Source organism: Ailuropoda melanoleuca, chromosome 13, assembly GCF_002007445.2.
Source record: "Ailuropoda melanoleuca isolate Jingjing chromosome 13, ASM200744v2, whole genome shotgun sequence".
NCBI lineage: Eukaryota > Metazoa > Chordata > Mammalia > Carnivora > Ursidae > Ailuropoda > Ailuropoda melanoleuca.
The window spans coordinates 23360426-23383676 of record NC_048230.1 but is presented as its reverse complement, the minus strand read 5'-3'; the positions used below and the strand labels follow the sequence as shown (position 1 = coordinate 23383676).

Below are 23251 nucleotides of genomic sequence, written 5' to 3'. Positions count from 1 at the left end.
CAGCCCTTCTCTCCTTCCTCGGTCGTCCCACCCCCTCCCCTCTAAATCATCCAGCCCTGCTGGCTCGTTTTGGCTTGAGCTAACCTGGCAACAGCGCATGAGGCCGACGAGGTGGTTGGGGTGGAGGCTGCGGAGTGTGTGTTGGTGGCACTGAGCAAGAAGCTGGGAAGAGGTTGGGGCTCTTGGCCGCTCTTGCCACCCCCCTTCCCTCTTCCTATAGTAGCTACCGCTCCTTATCGCAGGGCTGAAGGATGGTGACCTGTTGCACCTTCCCCTTCCCCCCAGGGACATCCAGGACCGAAGTATTATCAAGATCTATAGGAAGGAGCCTCTTTACGCTGCTTTCCCTGGCTCACACCTTACCAACGGGGACCTCCGGGTATGGCTGGTGATCCCCAGGGAGTTGGGGAGGCTGGCAGATAGGGTCCAGGAGCACAGAGTCTAGTTACTTATCAACAGGGATCAGGGCCAGTTTTTGGAGTAGGGAACATAGAGGCTGAAGCAGAGGGTGGCTCCCACTAATTCTGGTCATGGATGGGTTCTTCCCCTCATCTGCCGTGTCCCCCTCCCCTCCATTCAGGATTTTTCCAACAGGCCTCTACCAGGAACCACTGCTTCCCTTCTTGCTTCCCCAAGCCTCACCGCAGGGTGGGCCGCGGGTTGCCCTTCTAATGTCTCTCCATCTGCCACTTCTGTGCTGGGAGCCCCTGATGGGAAAGGGGCCGAAATGCAGCAGGAGCGAGGGAAGGCAGAGAACAGAAGGGACTTCCTAAGGGTCAGGGGGAAGATGCTGTCTCCTTAAGCAAGGTGCAAGGGATCCCCTTTGTGACCAGCCCTATGGGGTTCGGGGACTGTCTTCTGTGCAGAGAGAGATGGTGTATGCCTCGCGGGAGTCGTCGCCCACACGGCGTCTCAACAACCTCTCGCCAGCGCCGCACCTGGCGTCCAGCTCTCCGCCCCCGGGGCTGCCGTCGGGGCTGCCGTCGGGGCTCCCATCGGGGCTGCAATCCGGCTCGCCATCGCGCTCGCGCCTCTCCTACGCCGGGGGGCGCCCGCCCTCCTACGCGGGCAGCCCTGTGCACCACGCGGCGGAGCGGCTGGGGGGCGCCCCAGCCGCCCAGGGCGTCAGCCCCAGCCCCAGCGCCATCCTGGAGCGGCGCGACGTGAAGCCGGACGAGGACCTGGCAGGCAAGGCGGGCGGCATGGTGCTGGTGAAGGGCGAGGGCCTCTACGCCGACCCCTACGGGTTGCTCCACGAGGGCCGCCTGAGCTTGGCGGCGGCCGCCGGCGACCCATTCGCCTACCCGGGCGCCAGTGGCCTCTACAAGCGGGGCTCGGTGCGCTCGCTCAGCACCTATTCAGCCGCGGCGCTGCAGTCCGACCTGGAGGACTCGCTGTACAAGGCGGGCGGTGGCCCGCTCTACGGCGACGGCTACGGCTTCCGCCTGCCACCCTCGTCGCCGCAGAAGCTGGCCGATGTGGCGGCACCCCCCGGAGGCCCCCAGCCTCCGCACAGCCCCTACTCGGGGCCGCCCAGCCGCGGCTCGCCAGTGCGCCAGTCTTTCCGCAAAGACTCGGGCTCCTCGTCGGTCTTCGCAGAGAGCCCCGGAGGCAAGACCCGCAGTACGGGGGGCTCCTCGACGGCCGGAGCTCCCCCTCCCGAGCTCTTCCCCGGGCCTGGGGAGCGCCCGCTTCTTGGGTTTGGTCCGCCGGTGCCAGCCAAGGACACGGAGACCAGGTGAGAGCCGCTCACGAGGCCTCAGGGCTCTTGGGGGTGGGGTGGGGAGAGGCGATACGGCAGTCTGTGGCAGGATTGTGTCCTGGACTGTGAGGCCCCAGAGTCCTTTGTAGACCCCGGAGTAGACTTGAGGGTTCACTGGAATAATTTGGATGTGGCAGGGAGGGCACTGGAGAGATGGACATGATATTTTCCTTCCTTCTGCAAGAGCTGGGGGTTAGATGAAAAGGCCCCAGACAAGGTCTCTCGAAACCTGGGTTTGCATCCGTTCCCTGAACCTCAGTTTCCCCCAACTAAAATGGAGGCTGAACTAGCAATCTAGTGCTTTTCCTGCTCAGGCAGAGTTTTGCTTCCACGAGAGCTGTCCAGCACGCTGTCGGCTGAAGTACACTGGGGAGAGGGTGCTGCTAAGAAATAGGGATGGGGAGAGAGGCACATTCTATTAGGTATCCTCCAAGCTGGGGAACCCTTGCCCCATTATTCAGCTCCATCCTAAGGGTCCAGGGCTGGAGGAGGTAACCAGAGCGTTGACCTATCCCCTTCTGTCCTCAGGCAGTGCTGCTGAGAGATGAGGAGAAGCAATTCACATTCACACAGCTGTCTTGTGGCTTGTGTGCCAGGCACTGCACTGGGCACTGTGGATGCCAAGTTGGGCAAACCTGGTTCCTGCCTTGTCTAGTGGGGGTGACACATTAAAAAATACTTGCCCTTCCCTTGGGAGGGTATATAGGTGGTCTGGGAGGAGGGACTCCTTAAATCTGTTGGGGCTCTGGGATGGCTTCAGGGAGGAGGTAGGGAGGAGGGCATTCCAGGAAAGGGGAAAACATGTACAGAGGCACAGAGAGGCCTGGGTGGGGCCCATTAGGGAGCCAGTAGTGAGAGATGGGGCTGGCAAGGGAGGGGGTGACTGTCAGATGGAAAGGGACCTTACCAATGTTAGGTGGGGGACTGTGGGCTTGAACCTTTGGCACTGGGGCTGGTGGCTGGGGAGGGAATGGTATTTCTTCTAATTATCAATCTGAAGAATGAGGGGCTGGGCAAGAGGGACCCTCAAGCCTAGAGAAGGGGTTGCTTAAAGCCACTGTCCTCTCCAGGGAGCGCATGGAGGCCATGGAGAAGCAGATTGCCAGCCTCACGGGCCTGGTACAGAGTGCCCTGCTACGAGGCTCCGAGCCTGAGACCCCCAGGTAAGGTGTTTCAACACCACTGCCAGTGCTTATGGTTGGGGCAAGAGGGAGGGAAAGTGGGCAGCAGCAGCGCTGGGCCCAGCTCTGCCAATGGCTCAGTGTGTGACTCTGGGTGAGCCCTTTTCCTTCTCTGGGACTCCATCCCAACATCAGGGGACTGGAGGAGATTATGTTAAAGTCTCACACAGCTTTGACGGTCTGGGGTCAGCCTGGACCCTCTGATGACCATCTTTTCCCTGTGCTACAGTGAGAAGATAGAAGGCTCCAATGGAGCAGGCACCCCCTCAGCACGTGAGTGGCCCCTTGCCCCTCCCCCACAGGTACTTGCCCTCTAGGAGCCTGAGATTCTGAATCTGTAAAGTGGGAATTAAACCATCAGCTATGTCACTGGGCTTCAGTGGCTCAATAAGCAGTCACCTTAGCCCAAGATGGCTTTGCCCTGGTGCTTTGCTCCCCACATTAGGGCTGACCCACTAGTTGGGGCAGGGAATCAGAGCCACGTGCTTCTCTGGCTACTGTGAGGATCAGGGGTGGGAAGGACCTTGTCCTGGACCTTTGCAGGCTCAAGGTTTGTTGCCTTTCTCCCATCCACCTGGTCCCTCTCTGCAGCCTGTGGGTCAGGCAGCCGGAGCAGCGGCGCCACCCCAGTGTCCGGCCCTCCCCCGCCCTCGGCTGGTAGTACTCCTGCGGGACAGCCCACGGCCATCAGCCGTTTGCAGATGCAGCTGCACCTGCGTGGCCTGCAGAACAGCACCAGTGACCTGCGCAGCCAACTTCAGCAATTGCGAAAGCTCCAGGTATTGCCAGCTCCGGGGCCTCACCCCGGCCCCGTCCCCTCAAGCCCCTCCCCCACAGGCCCCAACCACTCGCGCAGAAACCCCTTCCCACAAGCCTTGCCCGATCCCCTACGTCCTCACCCCAGTCCATTGCGGTTCACTGGGCCCCTCTGCGATCTCTTTCTCCCCTTACCCTTCCTCGAGCTCCCGCTTGCTCGCTGAATTTCTGCTCCCTCGCCAAGCCGCACCGCTCGCCCTTGTTCCCCTCACTGCGCCCTCCTTCCCCTTGCCTGAATACTCACCGTTCTCCTGGAACCCCAGTCCACCCCACTGAGGCCCCTTCTCCTGTTAGTATCCCTCAGGACAGTCCCAATTCCTTCTTGCCCAACATTCTTTCTCCCCTCCACTCCCTTGGGCGGAAGCCCTCCCCCTAGATCCCCTCTGCTACCCCTTCCCGAGTCCGCACAGTCTTCCCCGCCCTGCCCCGCCTGGCAGATGGTCCCACCAGTCAGGAGCCTGGCATCGCTGTGCCCGCTCCTCGAGAGGGCCTTAGGGTCCATCAGGTGAGAATAATGAGCAGAGACAGGCTGGAGAGGGGGCAGAGAGTTGCCATCTGGGCAACGGATAAGATCTCACCCACCCCCGTCATTGCCCCAACTCGGCCTTAGAACTGGGTTCGAGCGTTAAGTTAATCTTGCGCTAGCCACGGAAGACCTATCAAACTCCAGGGCTCGAGACTTTCATCGAAGCCACAGCCATACAGCCGCACAGTCGGCACGGCCCTACATAGGGCTACCTCTTGCCCCCCAAATATACCCAATCCCGTTCTCCTGCCTCTGTATTTCCCCAGCCCGTAACCTTGTTCTCCGCCCCCCTACCATTACAGCCCTTCGCTGCTGCTCACTGCCACTGCCACGCAGCCGCACGTTCTGCATGCCTCAATCTAGCACTTCTCCCACCACTATCCGCGTGCCGTTCTCCTCCTGCCTCTATTCTTCCCCAGAATTTAGCCCTGGGCCTCTGCTTTCCCCCATCCCGCCCTTTAACTGCTGCTCACGGCCGCAGCCAAGCAGCCGCTTCTTCTGTGAAGCCCGCCCAGCATCAGGCTGTCCTCTGCCCGCCTCCTCCCGGCTCTTCCCCTGCTGAGCACCTCCACCCCCTCCCACCCCGGTCCATTGGTCCCTCTGCGTCCGGCAGCTACAGAACCTGGAGTCGCTGCGCGCGCTGCTGAAGGGCACAGAGGCGGAGCTGAGCATGCGCGTGTCGGAGGCGGCGCGGCGGCAGGAGGACCCGCTGCAGCGGCAGCGCACCCTGGTGGAGGAGGAGCGGCTGCGCTACCTCAACGACGAGGAGCTCATTACCCAGCAGCTCAAGTGAGGCTGGGCTCCCTGGCGGTGGAGGGAGGGCTGGGGGTGCGGCCTCGGCGCGCAGCCTGGTTTCCCGGGGAGGCGCAGCTGCCTTCCTCCTGAATCACAGGTGACGTTGGTCTGGTCTGAAGCCTGATTTCCTTCTCCTCCGTGGCCTGATTTCTTTGTGACCCACAAACCTTTGACCATCTGGCACAATTCCTGATTTCCTTTCTTTTCTTTTTTCTTTTCTTTTCTTTTTTCTTTTCTTTTCTTTTCTTTTCTTTTCTTTTCTTTTCTTTTCTTTTCTCTTTTTCTCTTTCTTCTCTCTTTTCTTTCTTTCTTTCTTTCTTTCTTTCTTTCTTTCTTTCTTTTCCTTCCTTCCTTCCTTCCTTCCTTCCGTCCGTCCGNTTTTCTTTCTTTCTTTCTTTCTTTCTTTCTTTCTTTCTTTTCCTTCCTTCCTTCCTTCCTTCCTTCCGTCCGTCCGTCCTTCCTTCCTTCCTTCCTTCCTTCCTTTCTTCCTTCCCTGCTTTTGCTATGTTTTTGCTTCCTCATGGTCCACAGTCTGGCTTCCCCCTGACCTGCAGCCTTACTTTCATGTGGCCAGCTGCAGGGTTCCTCTCTGTCTGCTTTCTTTCTGGCTTGTGACCTGTACAGAGTGACCCTTGGGTAGCCACAACTGTCACCACTCCAAGTCCCTGATCTCTGAGACCAGGTCTCTCTAAGGAAAACCTTCCTCCCATCCTGGTGCTGCTGAAATGAGGCTCTAGCTTTTTCAGAAGGAGTGAGGAATAGAGAACACCCAGCTCCCAAATGCTTAGACATGGAAGGGTTAACAGGAGACAGTCCTCTGATCCAAATTTAGCAAATGGCTATCTGGCCAAGATCCCATTGTCTGGCACTGTTGAAGGGAGAAGCTGCCTTTTGCTGTCCATCCACTGAGCGAGCACCCCCCACCCCACAGCAGCCTTCTCTTGTCAGTCACTGGGGTCTGAGACAGAGGCCCTGCTCCTTTCTCTGGCCTCCCTCTTGGTGGCACAGCGCACAAAGGGACCTGAAGTCCAGCTCCAGCATTGAGAGACTATGTGATCGGGGCAGTTTCTGCCCTCCTTTGCGCTTCAGCTTCCTTCTCTGTGCCCAGGATTGAGATTTTTGCCATTCTTTCGAGGGAGGGCTTGGGTTCTACTGGCCAGTGACGTGGGGAGCTGGGAGAGGCTCCTCAGAGGAGCCCACCCTGCAAGGGGCTCCAAGCCCAAGGGGCTACTTCTCAGGCTTGGGCCCACACAGCCTGTGTGATTCAGTGGGGCACAAGGCAAAGATTCCCATGACTCCTTGTGGCTGAGATGACGTAAGGGGCCATCTCACTTGGAAATAAGCTGGCAACAGGCACCCCATCATTTCAGGTGTGAAAACTGAGTGACAACCTCAGTCAGATCTCCAAGTAGACTGGCAGCTGTCACCGCCCCCCCCACCTTGAGAATTCCATTTACCCAACTTTTCTGTCCTCTCCTTGCCCCTTTTCACTCAGCACAGTGGAGCTGGGTTGGAATTTTTAAAAGGAACTTTACTGAGACATTAAAGGAAAATAAAAGAAAATATAAAAGCACAGAGGCAGAAGAGATGAAAGGACAGATTTAAACTTCTGTCATAGGAGCGGCTGGTCCTTCCCCCCCCCCCCAGGGGCCTCAGTTCTCCGGGAACACACAGACTCCCTACCCTCTGTCCTGTTATCAAACCCCTTGTTCAGACTGCTCACTTGAGAGAGCTTGGGGGCTGATCCATTGCTTCTGGTAGGATTCTCCAACCACTTTGAAGGGGGTTCCTGCCTTTTTGGGGGGCTGCCTGGGCTGGGTTGGGCATCAGCCCTGCAGTGGCTCTGGCTTGGCTATGAGAGCACTCCCCCCCACAGCTCCCATAGCCTCTCTGGGCACTAGGTTGACCAGCAGGCCGATCCTTACCCCTACTCTGGCTGTAGCTCCTGTATGCTTTGCTCTTACTCTGCTTTTCTCTGCCCCTTCCTCTTGCCCCAGCATCTTGCTGGAAGTTAAGGCCAATTCCATGTTTCATTCAGCGTGGCTCTCTCACCTGTTTTTCACCTGTTTTTCTAGCCAAGCACTTGAGCTCTGTCTAGACATTGCCCTGAGGGGTCACCTTCTGCTGACTTGAGACCTTCTGGCCTCTGGAGCCTAACTTGGACTAAGCCAGCATGGGCTTTATAGGCCTGCTAACTGCACAGCTACACAGGGCCCCACGCTCCTAATGGCCCCATGCTCTGCTGTTGTTACCTTGAAATTCTTAATAATTTTTAAACTAGGGACAAAATCTTCGTTTTTCACTGGGCCCCATAAATTATAGAACTGGCTCTCTCCTGACCCTGCACTCTCCCCTCCAGGGCTGAACCTGGGTTGGGAAAGCCCAGCCACTTTCTGCTTCTAATGTCTAAACTCGGACCAGTCTGGGGCTCACTTGCAGATCCTGTCCAAATCAGCCCTTCCAAAACTTTGGCAGGTTTCATGATCAGAAAATCGAGGTGCTAATTGAGCCTAAGGAGGACCCAGTCCCTTCTGCCTGAGAGTTGCAGTGTTGTGTCCTCCTGAAGGCTTACCTGAGTCCTCCTTGAAATGAGGGTCTCTCTCCCCACCTTAGAGTGATGCTCGGGAGTGACCATTTTACAAAACCGCACACCCTGAGCCAGCCAGGTGTCACACACAGCAGGGAAGAATGGTGGCTCTTTCCCACGTGGCAGAGCAAGAGCTGGGCGGGACAGGGACAGGGACAGGTATGGCGTGATCCAATGGCTGAAGTCAGACATGAGTAGATTCTGCTCTGCCGCGAAATAGTCGTGTAACCTTCGACAAGCCACTTCATCTCCTTGAGCCTCTTTTTTTAATGCCAAAGCTCCTTGTGTTAGTTAGGGCAACTGCTATAACTAAGTGTATAATGGTTCCAAAGTAACGGACGTGCCCTTTTTTTCCTCATGGAACAGGACTGGGTGGGCTGGTGGAATGACCCTCCTCCATGCAATCGTTCAGGGACCCAGGCTAATGGAGGTTTGGCCATCTTCAATATGTGCCTTCTGAGATCATGCACAGGGTCATTGCCTTTCAACCCAAGGGAAAGGGAAAGGAGCATGGAGGAGCTTCCATGGGAGGTTTTTTGTTTTTTAAAGATCTTTTATTTATTTATTTGACACAGAGAGGGGGAACACAAGCAGGGGGAGTGGAAGAGGGAGAAGCAGGATTCCTGCTGAGCAGGGAGCCCAATGTGGGGCTCCGTATGGGGCTCGATATGGGGCTCGATCCCAGGACCCTGGGATCATGACCTGAACCGAAGGCAGATGCTTAACAGCTAAGCCACTCAGGCGCCCCATGTGGGAGGTTTTTATGGGACAGCCCAGGGACAGCATGTCCCCCTTCAACTCACATTGCATTGGCTGGACCCGAGTTGCGGCCATGTCTAACCGCAAGAGAGGCTGGGAAATGTAGTCTGGTGGCTGAGCTCCTGTTTGTGTGTGAACTGGAGGTAATAATGGCTTCCATGCCCGGGAGTTTTGGTGAGGATTAAATAAGGTAATGAAAGTGGAGGGCTGCCCGTGGCACCTGGTGTACAGTAAGCGCTCAGTACAAGAGAATGCTTCAGCTGGCGGTGCTGAGTCACAGGATTCTGTCCTTGCTCCAGCGTGGTCTGTCTTCTCATCCACTAGTTGGATGAAGATGTATAGGCCTGCTGATAAGATTTGCTAGTGACACAGCGCTTTGAGGGGGAGCAAATCTGTTGGATGGTAGAACCATGATTCAAAAGTTGTTCCCACCTGGACTGTTGAGCTGAAATCCAGCAGATGGGATTTGACAAGGACGTATGTAAACTCCTGCATGTGGGTCAGGAATGTCAGTGACTCAAGTCACAGAATCGAGATGACCTACCGGGTCAGCCATTCCTTCTTTTGCTTATCCATTCATTCACTCCACAATTATTTACCAGACATCTACTCTGCTCCAGGCACTGGGCCAGGTGCCCGGCACTTGGAGACAAATCCGGAAGACATGGTCCCTGCCTGCCAGAAGCTACACAGCCCAGCTTGCAAGAGCTCTGAGGGTTTGTGAGGCAGGAAGCAGACCCCCAACCCCAAGTGTAGGGAGTTCCCATTGAGACCTGAGGGAGGAGTGGGAATTAGTCACACATGTGCGGGTATGTGTGCAGGTGTGTGAGTGTGTGTGTGTGAATGGAGTGTTCTAGGCAGAGGAAGTGGCGTTATAAAGGCCCGGAGAGGGCAGCCCATACAAGGACCTTGGAGAAGTGGACAGTTCTAAACAGAAGCAAGCCAGATGAGCACAGGGGATGTGGCTGGAGGGAAATTAAGAGCAGCCCCCAGGGACTGACCCTTTACTACCCTTTTCCCATCCGCATTGGCTCATTTATTTATTTTTTTAAGATTTTATTTATTTATTTGTGTGTTAGAGAGAGTGGGAGAGAGAGAGAGCACGAGCAGGGACAGAGGCAGATGGAGAGGGAGAAGCAGGCTCCCCTCTGAGTAGGGAGCCCAACGGGGAGCTCCATCCCAGGACCCTGGGATCATGACCTGAGCCGAAGGCAGACACTTAACCGTCTGAGCCACCCAGGCGCCCCTGCATTGGCTCATTTAATCATCACCATGGCCCCTGGAGGGAGGAGCTCTTACTACTCCCATTTTTTGGGTGAGAGGTTGCAGCCCGGACATAGTAGGTAACTTGTCCAAGAGCTCTCTGCTGGGAGGGGCAGAGCTGGGATTGGAATTTGGATCTCTCTGACTCTAGAGCCAAAGTTTCACCTACTACCCTCATGCCCTTCTTCGCTTGGAGTTTAGCCTCAGGGTGAGGGGATCCATGTAGGGTTCAACACGGGGGCCGGAGGATGACTTGTTGTGATTTACCTTTTAGAAAGATGTGGGGTTTAAAACGGCACAAGCTCAGCATAAACCCTCTGACAATCAAAAGCAGTTTTGTCCTCAAGGAAAGAGGCTGAGTGTCTGGATAGTTGAGAAAGGGAAGAGACCTTGGAGGGGCGCAGGCAGCTGCCTGCAGTTCCCTGAAAGGCCGCCAGGTTCTCTGCGGCTTCCTTGGCAGAATGAGAACCAGAGAATGCAAGTTACAGGGAGAGAGAGTTGGGAGGGTGCTGCTAAGGACCAGAACTCCGATGGTGCCGGGGAGGGTGACGCGGGGGGGCCGGGGGGAGACCGAGGGCACCTGTGAGGGAACACATCGGAAGTCTCATCTCTGGGGCTTGGCATTTCTGATTTCATTTGGGCAGGTAGCCTGGTGGATGGCTTTTATTTTTGATCTGACTGGTGGCCTGATTTCTTGCCATTTGCCCAATTTCAGGGGGCTGGGCTGGGGCCAGAGGGGCTGAGAGGGTGTCTCTCTCGTTGCAGTGACCTAGAGAAGTCGGTGGAGAAGATCCAGCGGGATGTGTCGCACAACCACCGGCTGGTGCCTGGACCAGAGCTGGAGGAGAAGGCGCTGGTGCTCAAGCAGCTTGGGGAGACGCTGACCGAGCTCAAGGGTGAGCCCCGAGGCGAGGAGGAGAGCGTGCGGCACGTGGTCCAGGGTGGGAGTCCCTGCTGCACATCCACCACCACCACCGCCACCGCCAGGCACTGCCCTCCCTGCTGTCCCTCCTCCCTTGTCCTTGGAGCTGCTCCCTCCCCAGCTCACTCCTTCTGGTCCCCTCAGCTCACTTCCCAGGCCTGCAGAGCAAGATGCGGGTAGTGCTGCGTGTGGAGGTGGAGGCCGTGAAGTTCCTGAAGGAGGAGCCGCAGCGCCTGGACGGGCTCCTCAAACGCTGCCGTGGGGTCACAGACATGCTGGCCCAGATCCGAAGGTCTCTCCCTCCCTGACCGCTTTTCACCTCCCTCCGCTTTCCCAGGAGGTCACCCGCCAGGCATAGATTGATAGATCAGCCCGACCCCTTACCCACTAGAGGTCACTGATGTACCAACCGGATCTGTACCTCCACTCTGGCCTGTGACCCCTGGCACGGTGTAGGCTTGGCTCTCCCTTACGCTGGATGCAGTCACTGCTCCCCAGACCCCTCCATCTGTCCTGCCAGATCCCCGAGCCCTCGTCTCACACCCTGCCTCCCCCAGGCCAGGCTTGCCTTGCATGGGGCCACCACCAGGTGGGCCTCACAGCTGCTCCTTACTCTCCCAACCCCAGGCAAGTGGACGAGGGGGTGTGGCCACCCCCCAACAACCTCCTGACTCAGTCCCCCAAGAAGGTGACGGCTGAGACGGACTTCAACAAGAGCCTGGACTTCGAGATGCCACCCCCCAGCCCTCCACTGAACCTCCACGAGCTGAGTGGGCCGGCCGATGGAGCGCCTCCTACTCCCAAGGGGGGTAACCCCACCAAAGGCCTGGATGCCGCTGGCAAGAGAAGCGCGGACAAGGCTGTGTCTGTTGAGGTGCTGGGCCTGGGACGGGGGTGCATGAGCTCAGCTCGCACGTTCTTATCGCCGTCCCAGACTGGGAAGTGCCAACACGTGGGTACTTCTTCCTGGGGGAGGAGGAAGTCTGAGAGACCCGTTGATGGTACCATGAGTTCTGTCAGACAGAAAAACATTTTATAAAACAATAACAATCAAGGCAGTGTGGTGCTGGCCTAAGAATAGACTATGTGGTCAATGAAACAGAATAGAATGTTCCAAAACAGGGCTAAGTATTATCAAGAGAGTAGTATATAATGATGATGGCGTTCCGGACTCGCAGGGAAAGCGTGGAACACTCAAGAAGTCTGAGGGTGCCCTGGGGGCTGGGCCAAACTTCCTTTTCCATTCCTGGCATGTGTGGCTGGGGGAAGGGGCCACGGCCCCTGCTTGTGTGCTGACTCCCGTTCCTCCTCTCCAGGCTGCCGAGCGGGACTGGGAGGAGAAGCGAGCAGCCCTGACCCAGTACAGCGCCAAGGACATCAACCGGTTGCTGGAGGAGACGCAGGCGGAGCTGCTGAAGGCCATCCCTGACCTGGACTGTGCGAGCAAGGCCCACCCAGGCCTGGCCCCCACCCCTGACCACAAGCCCCCCAAGGTCCCTCACGGCCAGAAGGCAGCCCCTCGAACCGAGCCCAGTGGAAGGAGGGGCTCAGGTATGGGGGCGGGTAGGGGACTGGTGAAGGGCCCAGGGGAGGGGAGCCCCATCTTCAGGAGCTCTCAGGTTGATGGTGGAGGCACCCGGGCATGAGAATCTCCGCCGTTGAACAGCCGGGGAGGGGAGGTTCTGGGACATCAGCAGCCTGACCCTCAGCTGCTGTAGGGAGACCCAGAGGACAGGGTGGAGCTGGACTCCGTCCGGGGCTTTTCCCACTGCCCTGACTGAGGCTGAGAGGCCCGCAGAGGGAGGAGGAGCAAGCCCCAGCCAAGAGTCACCGCCTGCTCGGTGTGACCAGGCGTGTGCTCTGACCCAGGCCATGCGAGACGGGCGTGGTGCTGGTCCTCGTGGATATGGTTTTTGGAACTCCCGCACCCACAAGCCTGTGAGCTCACAGGAGAGGCAGAAATCCGACCAGAAATAGCAGTCATCATTCCTTTATTGATTCATTTCTGCCATCTGGGTTTGTTAAGCACCTGCTGGGTGCTGGGTGCTAGGTGCTAGGGATAAGAAGACAAGACACTGCTTGTTTTCAAGGAGCTTAAAATTTAGCGGGGGTGTCATACTAGCAGTTTTGCTTACCAAGCATATGTTATGTGACAGGAACTACTCCAGATGCTTTCTGCACGTTCATCCTTACCATTCTGCAGCAACCCCAGGGCTCAGATACAGTTGTTATTCCCATTTTGCAGAGGAGGACGCTGAGGCTCAGCATAGCGAAGGGATCTGTGCCAGGCCCTCCTCAGTGTGTAAACCAGACACGGGATGCGGGGGCTAACCAGCGGTGGGCTGCAGTCCTACAGGAGGCCCTGGGAGGGCGGGGAGGGCTTCCCATGACAGGTCACTTCCCCTTGGAGTCTTGAAAACAAGAAGGCCTTTCCCTGGACAGTGAGAGAGGGCATCTCAGGGACAGGCAAGGGCACAGGCACACACCTGCAGGGGTGTGGAGGCCAGGAAGGAGCAAGCGAGCTCGAGCTGAAACGCTGGCAGGCGTGGAACATGCTGGACCAAGGGGCTCGGACATGGCTTGGGCTCATGGGGAGCCACTGGGGCTCAAAGGCAGAGGGCTGTCGGGTGTGAGTGACTTTCCTGTAGGTTGCCCTGGAAACCGCCCCCGCCCCTGGAGAAACAGGCGCAGGGAGAACCTGGTGGGTGGCGTCAGGCTCTGGCAAGTGTAACCGCTGTCTCTTGCTGGAGAAGAGAGGAAGACGGGTGCGGAGCCGCAGCTGAGGGGCAGGGTGGGAAGAGATGGATGGATTAGGGCAGCGCTTCTCAAGCTTGAACGTGTGCGTGAAATCACTGGGAGATCTGTCGAAATGTGGGCTCTGGTTCAGCGGCTGTGGGGAGGCCTGAGCTGCTGCATTTCTAACAAGCTCCCAGATGCTGCTGGGGCTGCTGGTCGGAGGCCCGCACTTTGGGTACACTAAGAGGGGTGCCGGGCCAGGGTTCCGTGGGGAGGTGAGAGAGATGGGGGAGGGGCCTGGGTCTTCTCCCTGAGCTTTCCTCGCCCCTCCTTCCCGGAGGAGGAAGCAGGTTTCTCCCCCCAGGTGCTGGGCCTCCAAGGTTAAGGGTCCGCTGAGCCCCAGTCCCTTGGCCGCCCACAGATGAGCTGACAGTGCCTCGGTACCGCACGGAGAAGCCCTCCAAGTCGCCCCCCCCGCCCCCGCCCCGCCGGAGCTTCCCCTCCTCCCACGGCCTGACCACCACGCGCACCGGAGAGGTGGTGGTCACCAGCAAGAAGGATTCGGCCTTCATCAAGGTACTGACCCCACCTTGGGCGGCGGGGTACCCGAGGTGACCTCTGAAGACCCTCTGGGGCGGAAGAAGAGAAGGAGGCTGGGGAAGGGTGACTCTGCCTGGGGCTTGGGCTTCCGCTGTGGGAAGGGGGCCGCCTTGCAGGGGACGGAAAGTGGAAGATGAGGAGCCGAGGCAGAAAGCGGCCTGGCGCTGATGGGGCGTAGGAGGCGAGCTGGTGCTGCAGGGGGACAGAGCCTGGTCTTGACGGGAGCCTGGGCCTTGCAGAAGGCCGAGTCCGAGGAGCTGGAGGTACAGAAGCCCCAAGTGAAGCTGCGCCGGACCGTGTCCGAGGTGGCCCGGCCGGCCTCCACGCCACCCATCATGGCCTCGGCCATCAAAGATGAGGACGATGAGGACCGCATCATCGCCGAGCTAGAGGTGGGTCAGGGGCATGTCTGGTCCCTGAGTCCTCAGCCAGGCCCCTCCGTTTCCCCAGCAAACTGACCCTGGGGTGTGGGGCGGTGGGGAGCAGTGACTGGGCTCTGGGCTCCTGCCGAGGGCTGGCCTGTACCGGAACCCGTCCTTCTGGCTTCGATTTCTCCACCACTGTAAAATGGGGGGAGGAGGTCTAAAGTCCCTCTTTGCAGGGCTGAGTGTTTTTTATTGTAGTCTCTGAGACCCCCACAGGGTCTGCCCCGAGACGCCCTAGGCTCTGACACACCCGTCCCTGAATTCTGAGAACAGAGTGCTTTAACACCCTGATCCCCAAGTACCTTGAGCTCCCCGCCCCGTGCTGTGAGTCACCCATACTCAAGTGTTCGCAGCCACCCCCCCACAAAGTGGCTGGAGACACTTTAGGTCTCCTCCACTGGAGGAGGAGACAAGACGGAGGGCAGAGTGGCCAGTAAGCGTGGTGAGGGGCCAAGGAGTAAGGCTGGGGTCCCTCCCTGTGGGCCATAGGCCAGCACCCCTGTCCTCCCTGTGCCCCCTTCTCCAAACCTGCCCCCACCTTCTGCTCCCCAGGTGTTTGAGAGAAGTTCAGTGTCTTCCCTCCCCCCCACGCCCCGTCGCCAGCAGATCCCCACCTTGCTGGCACCCCAGGACCTGGGGCCCCCTGGGGGCTCAGCCCAGGGCCCCACATGGAAGGTAACGGGCTGCCCCCCACCTCTCACGGCTCTCTCTGCCTGTGCCTCCACACCTTCCTCTCCTCACCTCTCACGCTAACCCGCTAACACGCCAGTCACCTTGCCCCAAGTCCCACCACTGCCACAGCCTCGCCTGCCTGGACTCACCCCTCCCCGGCTCCAAGGACAGGCACATAACCCTTCCGGCCTTCTGAAAATTCTAGCAGTCTGGTACCCGGCGCCACCCCCCCCTGCTGTGGCCACATTTTTCTTACAGGCTTGATTGTGAGCTGGGCATTTGTTCCAGGCTGCGGCCAGAGTTTAGGTCTGACCCAGAGCCTGGGTTTTGTCTTGGTCCAAGACCGGAGCTTGGACCCTGATCACTACGTGACTTGAGGTCCAACTCAAAACCGGACTTCGTCCTGAGCCCTTGCCCAGTCCCTGCTCCCCAACCCCCTCCTCTGCCACTGGGGCCTGGTGGAGCTCTCCCACTAGAATCTATGCCTTGCACTGGGGGCCAGGACACCCCAGGAGAAAGGCTCATTTACAGCCTCCTTCTCTCCCATGGCCCCAGTGGTCAGGGAACTTGGAGTAGAAGAAAGCCATGCCCTTCCTTGGCTGCTGGTTCTGTCTTTCAGCACTGGGAAGTTCTGCCTTCTCTCTAACTTCAGTCCTTGCTGCTGTCCTGCTGCACTTATTTTCTCTTTATCTTTCCTTGGGAATGTTGGGGTGGACCTGCTGTCTGCACCCCCAGGGGACTGCACTCGGGGAGGGGGACCTGGGGGAGGTGGTCTGGGAATCTTTCCCTCTTCCCAGTCAGGTTGGGGCAGGAGAACCTCTGCTCTGGGGAGGGCAGCCTCCTACACTCATGTGCTCACCCGCCTCGTCTGGTTCTCTTTGGCCCACCGTGGGCTCAGTGCTGGCCGCCACCTAATTTCTGGCCTGACCCGTGGCTTGTGGCACTTTGATTCCTTGGCCAGGGCCGGGGAGCAGACAGGTGGACAAAACCATCTGCTGGGCCAAGGATGGGTACAGAGCAGTCTGAGGAGCCATCTGGGGATGAGCAGTGTGCAAGGGGTGCCGCCCAGGCTGTCCGTGCCCTTGGCATTTTGGCCCACTGCACCCAGCTCCTGCCTCTCTCTGGCCTCTGGGAGCCAGTCCTGAAGGGGTCCAGTGGGCAAAGCCTCTCTGCTGGCCTTCTGGGCTGGCTTATGCCCTGCATCCTGAGATGCCATCGGGCCGCGGAGCCGGGCAGGCGTGGGTCGCCTCTCTGCTTTCCCAGTCTGCACCCCCCACCTCCATCCAGGTAAGCAGGTGGCAGGGCGGGGTGGGCTGCCTTGGGAGGGGGGCTTGAGGTCCCTGGAATATCCCCCCATGGCTCCTTTTTGTGGAAAGAGCACTGGACTTGGAGTCAGACTGCCTGGGTTCAAATCCTGGCTCTGCCACTAACTAGCTGTGGGTAAGTGACCTTGGGAAAAGCACATGACACCCCCCTCAATTTGCTCATCTGTCAAGTGGGGATCATAGGAGCAGTCGCCATGTCGTGGGTGATAGTAAGGGCTCACGATGAAGGCGTATATGACAGAGCTTGGCACAAGACTCTGTTGGTCTGAATTAGACTGGAATTCACTCGAGTTGGGGGGTTGTGAGTGGGGGCCCCCCAAAGCCGGAGCAGGCGATGCTCACACAGAAGCCAAGTTCTAGCAGCCGAGGGACGTGAGCCCCTCCCCTTGAGGCTGTGAAGCCCTTGGGTAAGCTCCAGAAGTAGGGGGCGAGGGGGCCTGGAGTCTCTGGCCTGAGAAGAGCATGACAGCCCCAGCGTCTGAGGCCAGAGATCACTCAGGTCAGTTCGACAAAGAGCTGATATTGGCCAAGTGCTTAGAACACACCCACGCCTGCGTAAGCGCCCTGAATTCTCCACCAACTCCGTGCTATTGTTACCTCATTGCACAGATGGGCAGACTCCTGGGAGTGCCCGTGGCCCTGCTCCCAGAGCTTAACGCGGGCAGTGGGAGGCAGACCTATGTCTGTGCTTCCCGGGAAACCGGTGTCTCTGCCAGAAAGTGGGGGACCATAGTGTGGGGTGGGAAGGGGCCTGAGTTCTAGTCCCAGCTGTGCCTCTGACTTGCTGAATAAACTCAGTCACCCCCCCGCCTCAGTTTCCCCATCTGTGTAAGGAAGGGGCTGGGCTCACCTGTGTCTAAGCCCCCATCCCAGCTCAGGGCATTCACTTTGCAGGGATCAGACTCTCCTTCACCTCTCTTCTCCCCGCAGGCTGCCCCAAGCCCCAGGGCCTTCTGTGTCCCCCGGATCATCTTGACAGAGTGTATCCCCAACCCTCCCTCCCCACCAGAGGCCAGGCCTGAGGAAGCCAGTCCCAGGACAATTCCCACCCCGCGCCCCCGGACCCTGGCTGGTGGTGGGAGGGGCTGCGATGGCGCCTGGGCCCCACAAGAGGTAATGGCCAAGGCTTCCCAGCCCAGGAGCAGCTTGGCACCTGAGAAGGAAGGGACAGCTCTGAAGACACTGGGGATAGAGAGCAGGACCCCAGCAGAAGGAAGACCCAGGGCCCCCTGCCCTTGGGGACCAGCCCCCGATGGGACTCAGGAGTCCTCCACTGTGGAGACCCACCCAGAGAAGACCCCCAAGGACACCGGACAGGATGCCCAAGCCCACAGCCGGGAGCCCAGGGCCCAGTCTGCCGCAGGCCCGGGCTGCACAGTGAGAGGCGCCGCTGCCCAGCGGAGGGACAGCCTGGAGGAGACACTTCGGGAGCTGGAGGCCACCCTGAGCCAGATGGGCACGGCCCTCTCTGCGGGAACCCCTGGCAGCCCCCCACCCCTGCCACCCAGTCCCCAGGTGGCTGCCTCCTCCCCTAGCTCATCCTCCTGCCTTTGTGCTCCAGTCTCTTGGTCCTCAGAGCTGGAGGGAGCTGGGGGGCTGCAGGTGCACCTCGCCAGCCTCCTCCTTCCAATGGCCTTCTCTCAGCTCCTGCCAGCCTCCTGGGAGCTGGGTGCCGGGTGGGGTTTGCAGGCAGAGCCCCGGGAGGCTGGGAAGCTGGCCTACCCAGGGATCAGCCCAAGCAGCCCTGGCAGGGACCAGTCCTCTCCCCTCTGCTCTGTATCTGTAAACCAACCAATAAAGTTCTCTCCTCCTTTTCCATCCCCAAGCTCCCCTCCCCCTCTCCTGTCTGACTGTCTTTGCCTCTGTTGTTTCTCTGCGCCTCTGAATCCCCAGAGTCCTTCTGGGCAGGATGGTACCTGGGTGGTTCAGAGGAGCTGGGCTTGTCCGTCTCTAGGGAGACTTCACCCCCATCCTGCCATTCAGAGGAAGATGTGGGTCCCACTCTGCCATTTTAAAGATCCCCCTCAAATCTCAGGCATGCTCTGGGAGATTCAGAAAAGGGTACCTTGGCAGGAGTGGGGGTGATGGCAGCCACTCTCTCTTTAGAAGTGGCTCCCCCAGGAGGGTACCTGCTGTCCCTGGGCTACTCAAGGGAGCTGCCAAAGAGCTCTCGCTGGGGAACTGCTGGGAACCTGGCCGGGGGACCCCTTAACCCTGGCCTCGGAGAGCAGGCCTGGGTCCTGGCTAGGGGTGTGGCAGCAGGGAGGTGCAAAGGTCTCTGGGTCTCACAGAGCCCCCTGAGGCTGTCCCCCGCCCAGAGACCCCACCCAGTGCCTGGGATGCCTGTGGGATCCCACCTCCAATCCCCACCCTGTTCCTCTTCCTGCAGAGCGGCGGTGGCAGCGTGCCACCCATGAAGGTGGTGACTCCAGGGGCCTCCCGGCTGAAGGCGGTCCAGGGCCAGGCGGGCAGCCCCGACAAAGGCAAGCACGGCAAGCAGAGGGCGGAGTACATGAGGATCCAGGCCCAGCAGCAGGTAGGTGTGGCCCCGTGGGGGGCGGGGCTCGGCTCCTCCAGGCCCCTCCCCTTCCCTTCCCCGGGGGTTCTGAGCGCTCGGGCGGAGAGCGGGGCGTCTCCTGGCAGCACTCCCGAGGCCACCTTCCTGCCAGCTGCCCAGAGGCCTCGTCCCGGCCAGGAAGGCCCCAGCGGCCCCCTGAGCCATCTTTTCCCTCCTCCTTCCGACCCCAGCACTCTGGATTGGTTTAGAACATCAATTTTCAATCAGGCCACTCCCTCACCTGGCAGAGAAGGCCCTCTCCCCACTGCTCCTGGGAGCCCTCAGGTCCCCCAGCTGGACCAAGGCCTTCCAAGGCCCGGCCTGCCCTGGGGTGAGGGAGGGGCTTCGATGTCCCTTTGTCTTCCTGCCTCAGCTCTGCTCTGCTTCCTCTCCCTGCTCTCAGCCCCCTGCTATCTTGGGGGGGGGTACCCCATTGTCATCAATCCTCCCTCTTGGTTCTCAGGCCATCTCCCAGCTGAGGGAGAAACCAATTTTGCATCTGCTTTTCAGTGTTTGGGCTTTGGTGGGTTCCACTGATGTCAATGGGGAGAGGGAGAAGTACTGTGGCCCCCAGGGGGGTGGGGATGGCAGGGGTGCTGTACCCTCTTTCAGATGTCGTCAGTGAGCCTGGGGCCGGCCTGTAGAGTTGACAGCCCCACCCGTGGGTGTTTCTGTCCTGTGACCCACTGTGTGGCCTGGTCAGAAGGTGCAGGGTGGTCCCTGGGCCTAGATACTGAGAGAGAACTTTCGCGCACTCATTTGGTTCAGGAAGTATTTCTGAGCAGTCCTGCGTGCCAGGCCTGTTGGGGGTGCTGGGGTGGGTGTGGGCACTGTGAAATGTCTAGATGCTGTGACTTGAAGAAGGTTCTAGGTTCTGAGGCAGGAGGTTAGAGATGGCAAGTCCAGCTCCCTTCTTTACAGATGAAGGGACAGTTCAGAGAAGGAAAGGGGCTTCCCAAAGGCACACAGCAAGGTGACATCAGAGCCAGGACAGGACCCGGGAATCACAGAGCCCTTCCCACCCCACAGTCCTGCGACAACCCTGGGCTGCTGGTTCCCTGGAGGAACCCGTGGAGGCGGGCCATCCAGGACTCACCTGCCCCTGACCAGCCTTTCTTCCCAGCTCCCCGTGGGCCCACCATCTTCCTCATGGGGCCCCAGACACAGCATGCAATCCCACCCCAGCTTCTTGTCCTGCCTCCACAGTGCCCGAGTTCCCCTCGTCCTGTCCAGACTGGTCCGTCCTTCGTGTCCAGAACAGCGGCTGACATGCGTGGGGCGCTCCCTTGTGCAGGACACACACGTTCTCCCGTTTCCCCTTCACCACAGCACTCTGAGGAATCCCCACTCGACAGATGGGGAAACTGAGGCTTTACCCACGGTCATGCAGCTGGCAAGGGGTGCGGCAGGGTTGGCCTCCAGACTGCCTGGTCCCCCTCCCCACTACACACCTTGCCTTCAGCCTCTCCAGTAACTGCTCTGCTGTCTCTCACCCTGACTGCCCGTCCTGGGGCACCCAGTGCCTCTGCCCACGCCTTTCACCTCTGTCACCTCTGTGGCCTCCATGCCCTCCCCACCATTCGGTCCCCAGCCCACTTGGTCTTCCCTCCAGCCTCCCGCCAGGGCTAGGCCTCCCGCAGGCCCCCAGCGCAAGCGCATACACACACACACACACACACACACACACACACACATACACACACGGACGTGCTGTGTAGGCCCTCCCTTCCTCTCCTCCCTGGCCAGCCCTCACCCTCACCCTCCTGACTCCTTGCTGGGTGTCTCTCCTCTGCATGCCTCCTCCTCCTCGCCTTGCTGTGCCCACTTCCTCCCGGGCCTCTCTGCTCCTCATACCACACATTCCTCTCCCAGGGCACCAGGTGCCATCTGTCCCTGCCTGGGGCTCTGTTCTGAGCCCAAGCCTTCCCCTCAGAAAATGTCACCCACCCTGGGGGCCTCCACCCACAGGGGGGTCTCCCTCACCACCTACGGTACACAGTACTCCCCCGCCCCCCCACCCCGGCCCCACAGGCCTGGCTGTGCCTCTCGCTTTCACTTTCTGGTAGGCTTTCATTACAAAGCACCTTGTCCCTAACAAAGGAATGTATGTTCCTTGCAGACCTTTCTAAAGATGCAGGATGAAAACCACCCGATGCCTCATTACCTAAATGCATGCCCTTCTAGGATCTCCCTGTCACTTCTGTCACCTCTAACCTATTTTCCCAGACCTGCGGGCTGGGGACGGATGTGAGGAAATGGCAGATTTGATCATGTCATTCCCCCAACTTCAAACCCATGCCCACGGCTCTCTGCCAGGTGAGAAAATCAAAAGTCCTTCACCTGCTGCCCAAGGCACTTCCACGACCAGCCTGGGTTCCTTCCTCCTGGTTCTTCTGGCGCCCTCTGTCCCACACCCTCCGTTGGCCGCAGCCACTCTGGGTCACCCGGCCCTCTGTCCTCTGGGCCTGGACACCGCTCCCTGTCAGCTCAGGCTGTGAACTTGGTTGAAGTCCTCTGCCTTCTGCTGCCTCTTCCCTCATCTGTACGATAGAGACAAAAACCCAGCAGCAGGTTTCAGAGGTCACATCGCACCAGGTGTGGGAAGGAACTGGGAAAGCCCCCAAGCGCCCTGTGAAGGACGGTCCCCGTCTCCTTGGTTGCGCTTGGTCATTGTCCTTTGGTATGCTTGTCAGCGCTGAGGGCTGGCCTTTCTCCCATCACGTGGTTCTAACACTTGGGGCTCCAAGCTGCCTTTGACAATGGTGGGGAAGGAGCATGAAAGTGCCAGGGCCAGAGACACCAAAAGGGGGGGAAGAGAGTTCTGAGATGGGGCTGCAACAGTGCCTTATACTCCAGAGAAATCAGAGGAAACAATTGAACAAAAGCCTGTGGGTGTCATGCTCGAGATCCAGGGCTGGGATGGTAGCCAGATTCCCAGGGGTGCAAGGACCCGGGGCCTGCTGCAGATGGGAAACCATGGACCCCTCCTCTTCTACTAGGGCTAGGAAATCTGGTCCGTCTCCTCAGAGGATCCTGCGGTCCCGTCATCCCACCTCCCCACCCCCCGCATGGCTGCCTTCCCTCCCGGGGGTCCCAGGCCCACAGATCAGGTTAGGAGCAGGAGAACCTTTCCCAGAGGCCCCTAACTGCTCTCCCCTCTCTTCCTGTTGCCCCATTCCTGAATCAGTCACTGGCAAGGAGAACGGAATTGCTTAGATCGCTGGGGACCCACCCCGCCCTTGGGCTGGGGGAAAGGCCCACCTCTCTTGACAGACCAGGGCTGATTCAGGCAGGATTTTGGTTGGAAGGAGGGCGTGTGGGCAGCAGAGGAAGTGGCCCTGGAAGTGGCCCTGGAAGAGGCACCAACAGGGTCTGCCACAACAGGGTGAACTGTCCCTGTGCGGAGATCTGTGTCACAGCGGGGAGGGGCGGGGCAGTGTGCTCCGGGCTCCAGGCGTCAAGCCACTGCCAGACCCTGACCTGCAGGAAGAGTAGGGGTGCAGGGCTCAGCCGGCTAGGCCCCGCTAACCGTTCCAGGCCCCCTGCCCGGCTGAAAGTTGGAGGTTTCTGCCTTGCTGCAAAGGGGACGGGGTTCTGCTTCTCTGGACGTACTTGGAAGTGACAGGAGAGGGCTGGTGGGTGAAATGAAGTGACAGAAAGCTCCAGAGACGGCAGTTGTGTTACCTGAGAACCTCCGCATCATGAGACAGGGCACTGGGCACAGTGGGCATGTGCTCCCTCAGCTTCAGGAGAGGGGACTTTACCTGTCACTTTGGCCAGTCCTGGGAGGGAAGGGGGCTGAGGGGGCAAACAGGGGCTCACAGAGCAGCCACAAGCCGTCTGGGTCTCCGTGAGGAAGGAGTGGGGCCGGGGGTCCATGCAGGCCGCTGGCCGCTACAGCAGCTGCTATGGAAAGGCCCTGCACTGGCTGTGGGAGAAAGGGGCCATCGTCTGGGTGAGGACATGTCACCTGAGTGAATACAGGAGTCAGGTGGCCGCACAAGCTGGGAGGCGGTTGTTCCAAAGACTAAAGCTCAGAATAGACTGGGGCTCTTGACAAACGCTAAAGGGGAGGAAGACAAAAAGCTTTTAACTAGAGAGATGGGTCAAGAACAAAGAGGACAGCCAGGAGGGAATCAGCAGCCGGCTTGGGTCTCGGTGAGATGTAAGGAGACAAGCAGGGGGCTCCCCGCCCACCGGCCTTTGGGAGCAAGAACTTTGAATGGAAAGGCTGGGAGGGGAGGAGCAGGCCCAGAGCCCAGGGCTAGTGCCCGGGAGGAAATGATGAGGCTGTCTCTGGGCCCAGGTACCGCCTCCCCCCCCCA

At 59.1% G+C, this 23251-nt stretch overlaps 1 protein-coding gene across 14 annotated transcripts in view; it reads left to right on the top strand.

Annotated features, from left to right (window-relative positions):
- The window catches only part of SRCIN1 (SRC kinase signaling inhibitor 1), a 62612-nt gene that overhangs the window by 38918 nt on the left and 443 nt on the right, over positions 1-23251 (top strand). For 9 of the 14 annotated variants that reach the window (XM_034640545.1, XM_034640539.1, XM_034640538.1 and 6 more), the window contains 15 exons: positions 286-379; positions 867-1738; positions 2833-2925; positions 3173-3216; positions 3535-3722; positions 4899-5074; positions 10455-10585; positions 10756-10903; positions 11239-11485; positions 11928-12162; positions 13769-13923; positions 14187-14339; positions 14925-15047; positions 17300-17884; positions 18759-18905. In XM_034640545.1, the coding sequence (XP_034496436.1) occupies positions 286-379; positions 867-1738; positions 2833-2925; positions 3173-3216; positions 3535-3722; positions 4899-5074; positions 10455-10585; positions 10756-10903; positions 11239-11485; positions 11928-12162; positions 13769-13923; positions 14187-14339; positions 14925-15047; positions 17300-17884; positions 18759-18905 (3391 nt within the window). Of the gene's footprint in view, positions 1-285; positions 380-866; positions 1739-2832; positions 2926-3172; positions 3217-3534; positions 3723-4898; positions 5075-10454; positions 10586-10755; positions 10904-11238; positions 11486-11927; positions 12163-13768; positions 13924-14186; positions 14340-14924; positions 16332-17299; positions 17885-18758; positions 18906-23251 lie in introns of those variants that run through there. The other 5 variants (XM_034640549.1, XM_034640548.1, XM_034640547.1 and 2 more) reach the window with 3 other exon arrangements.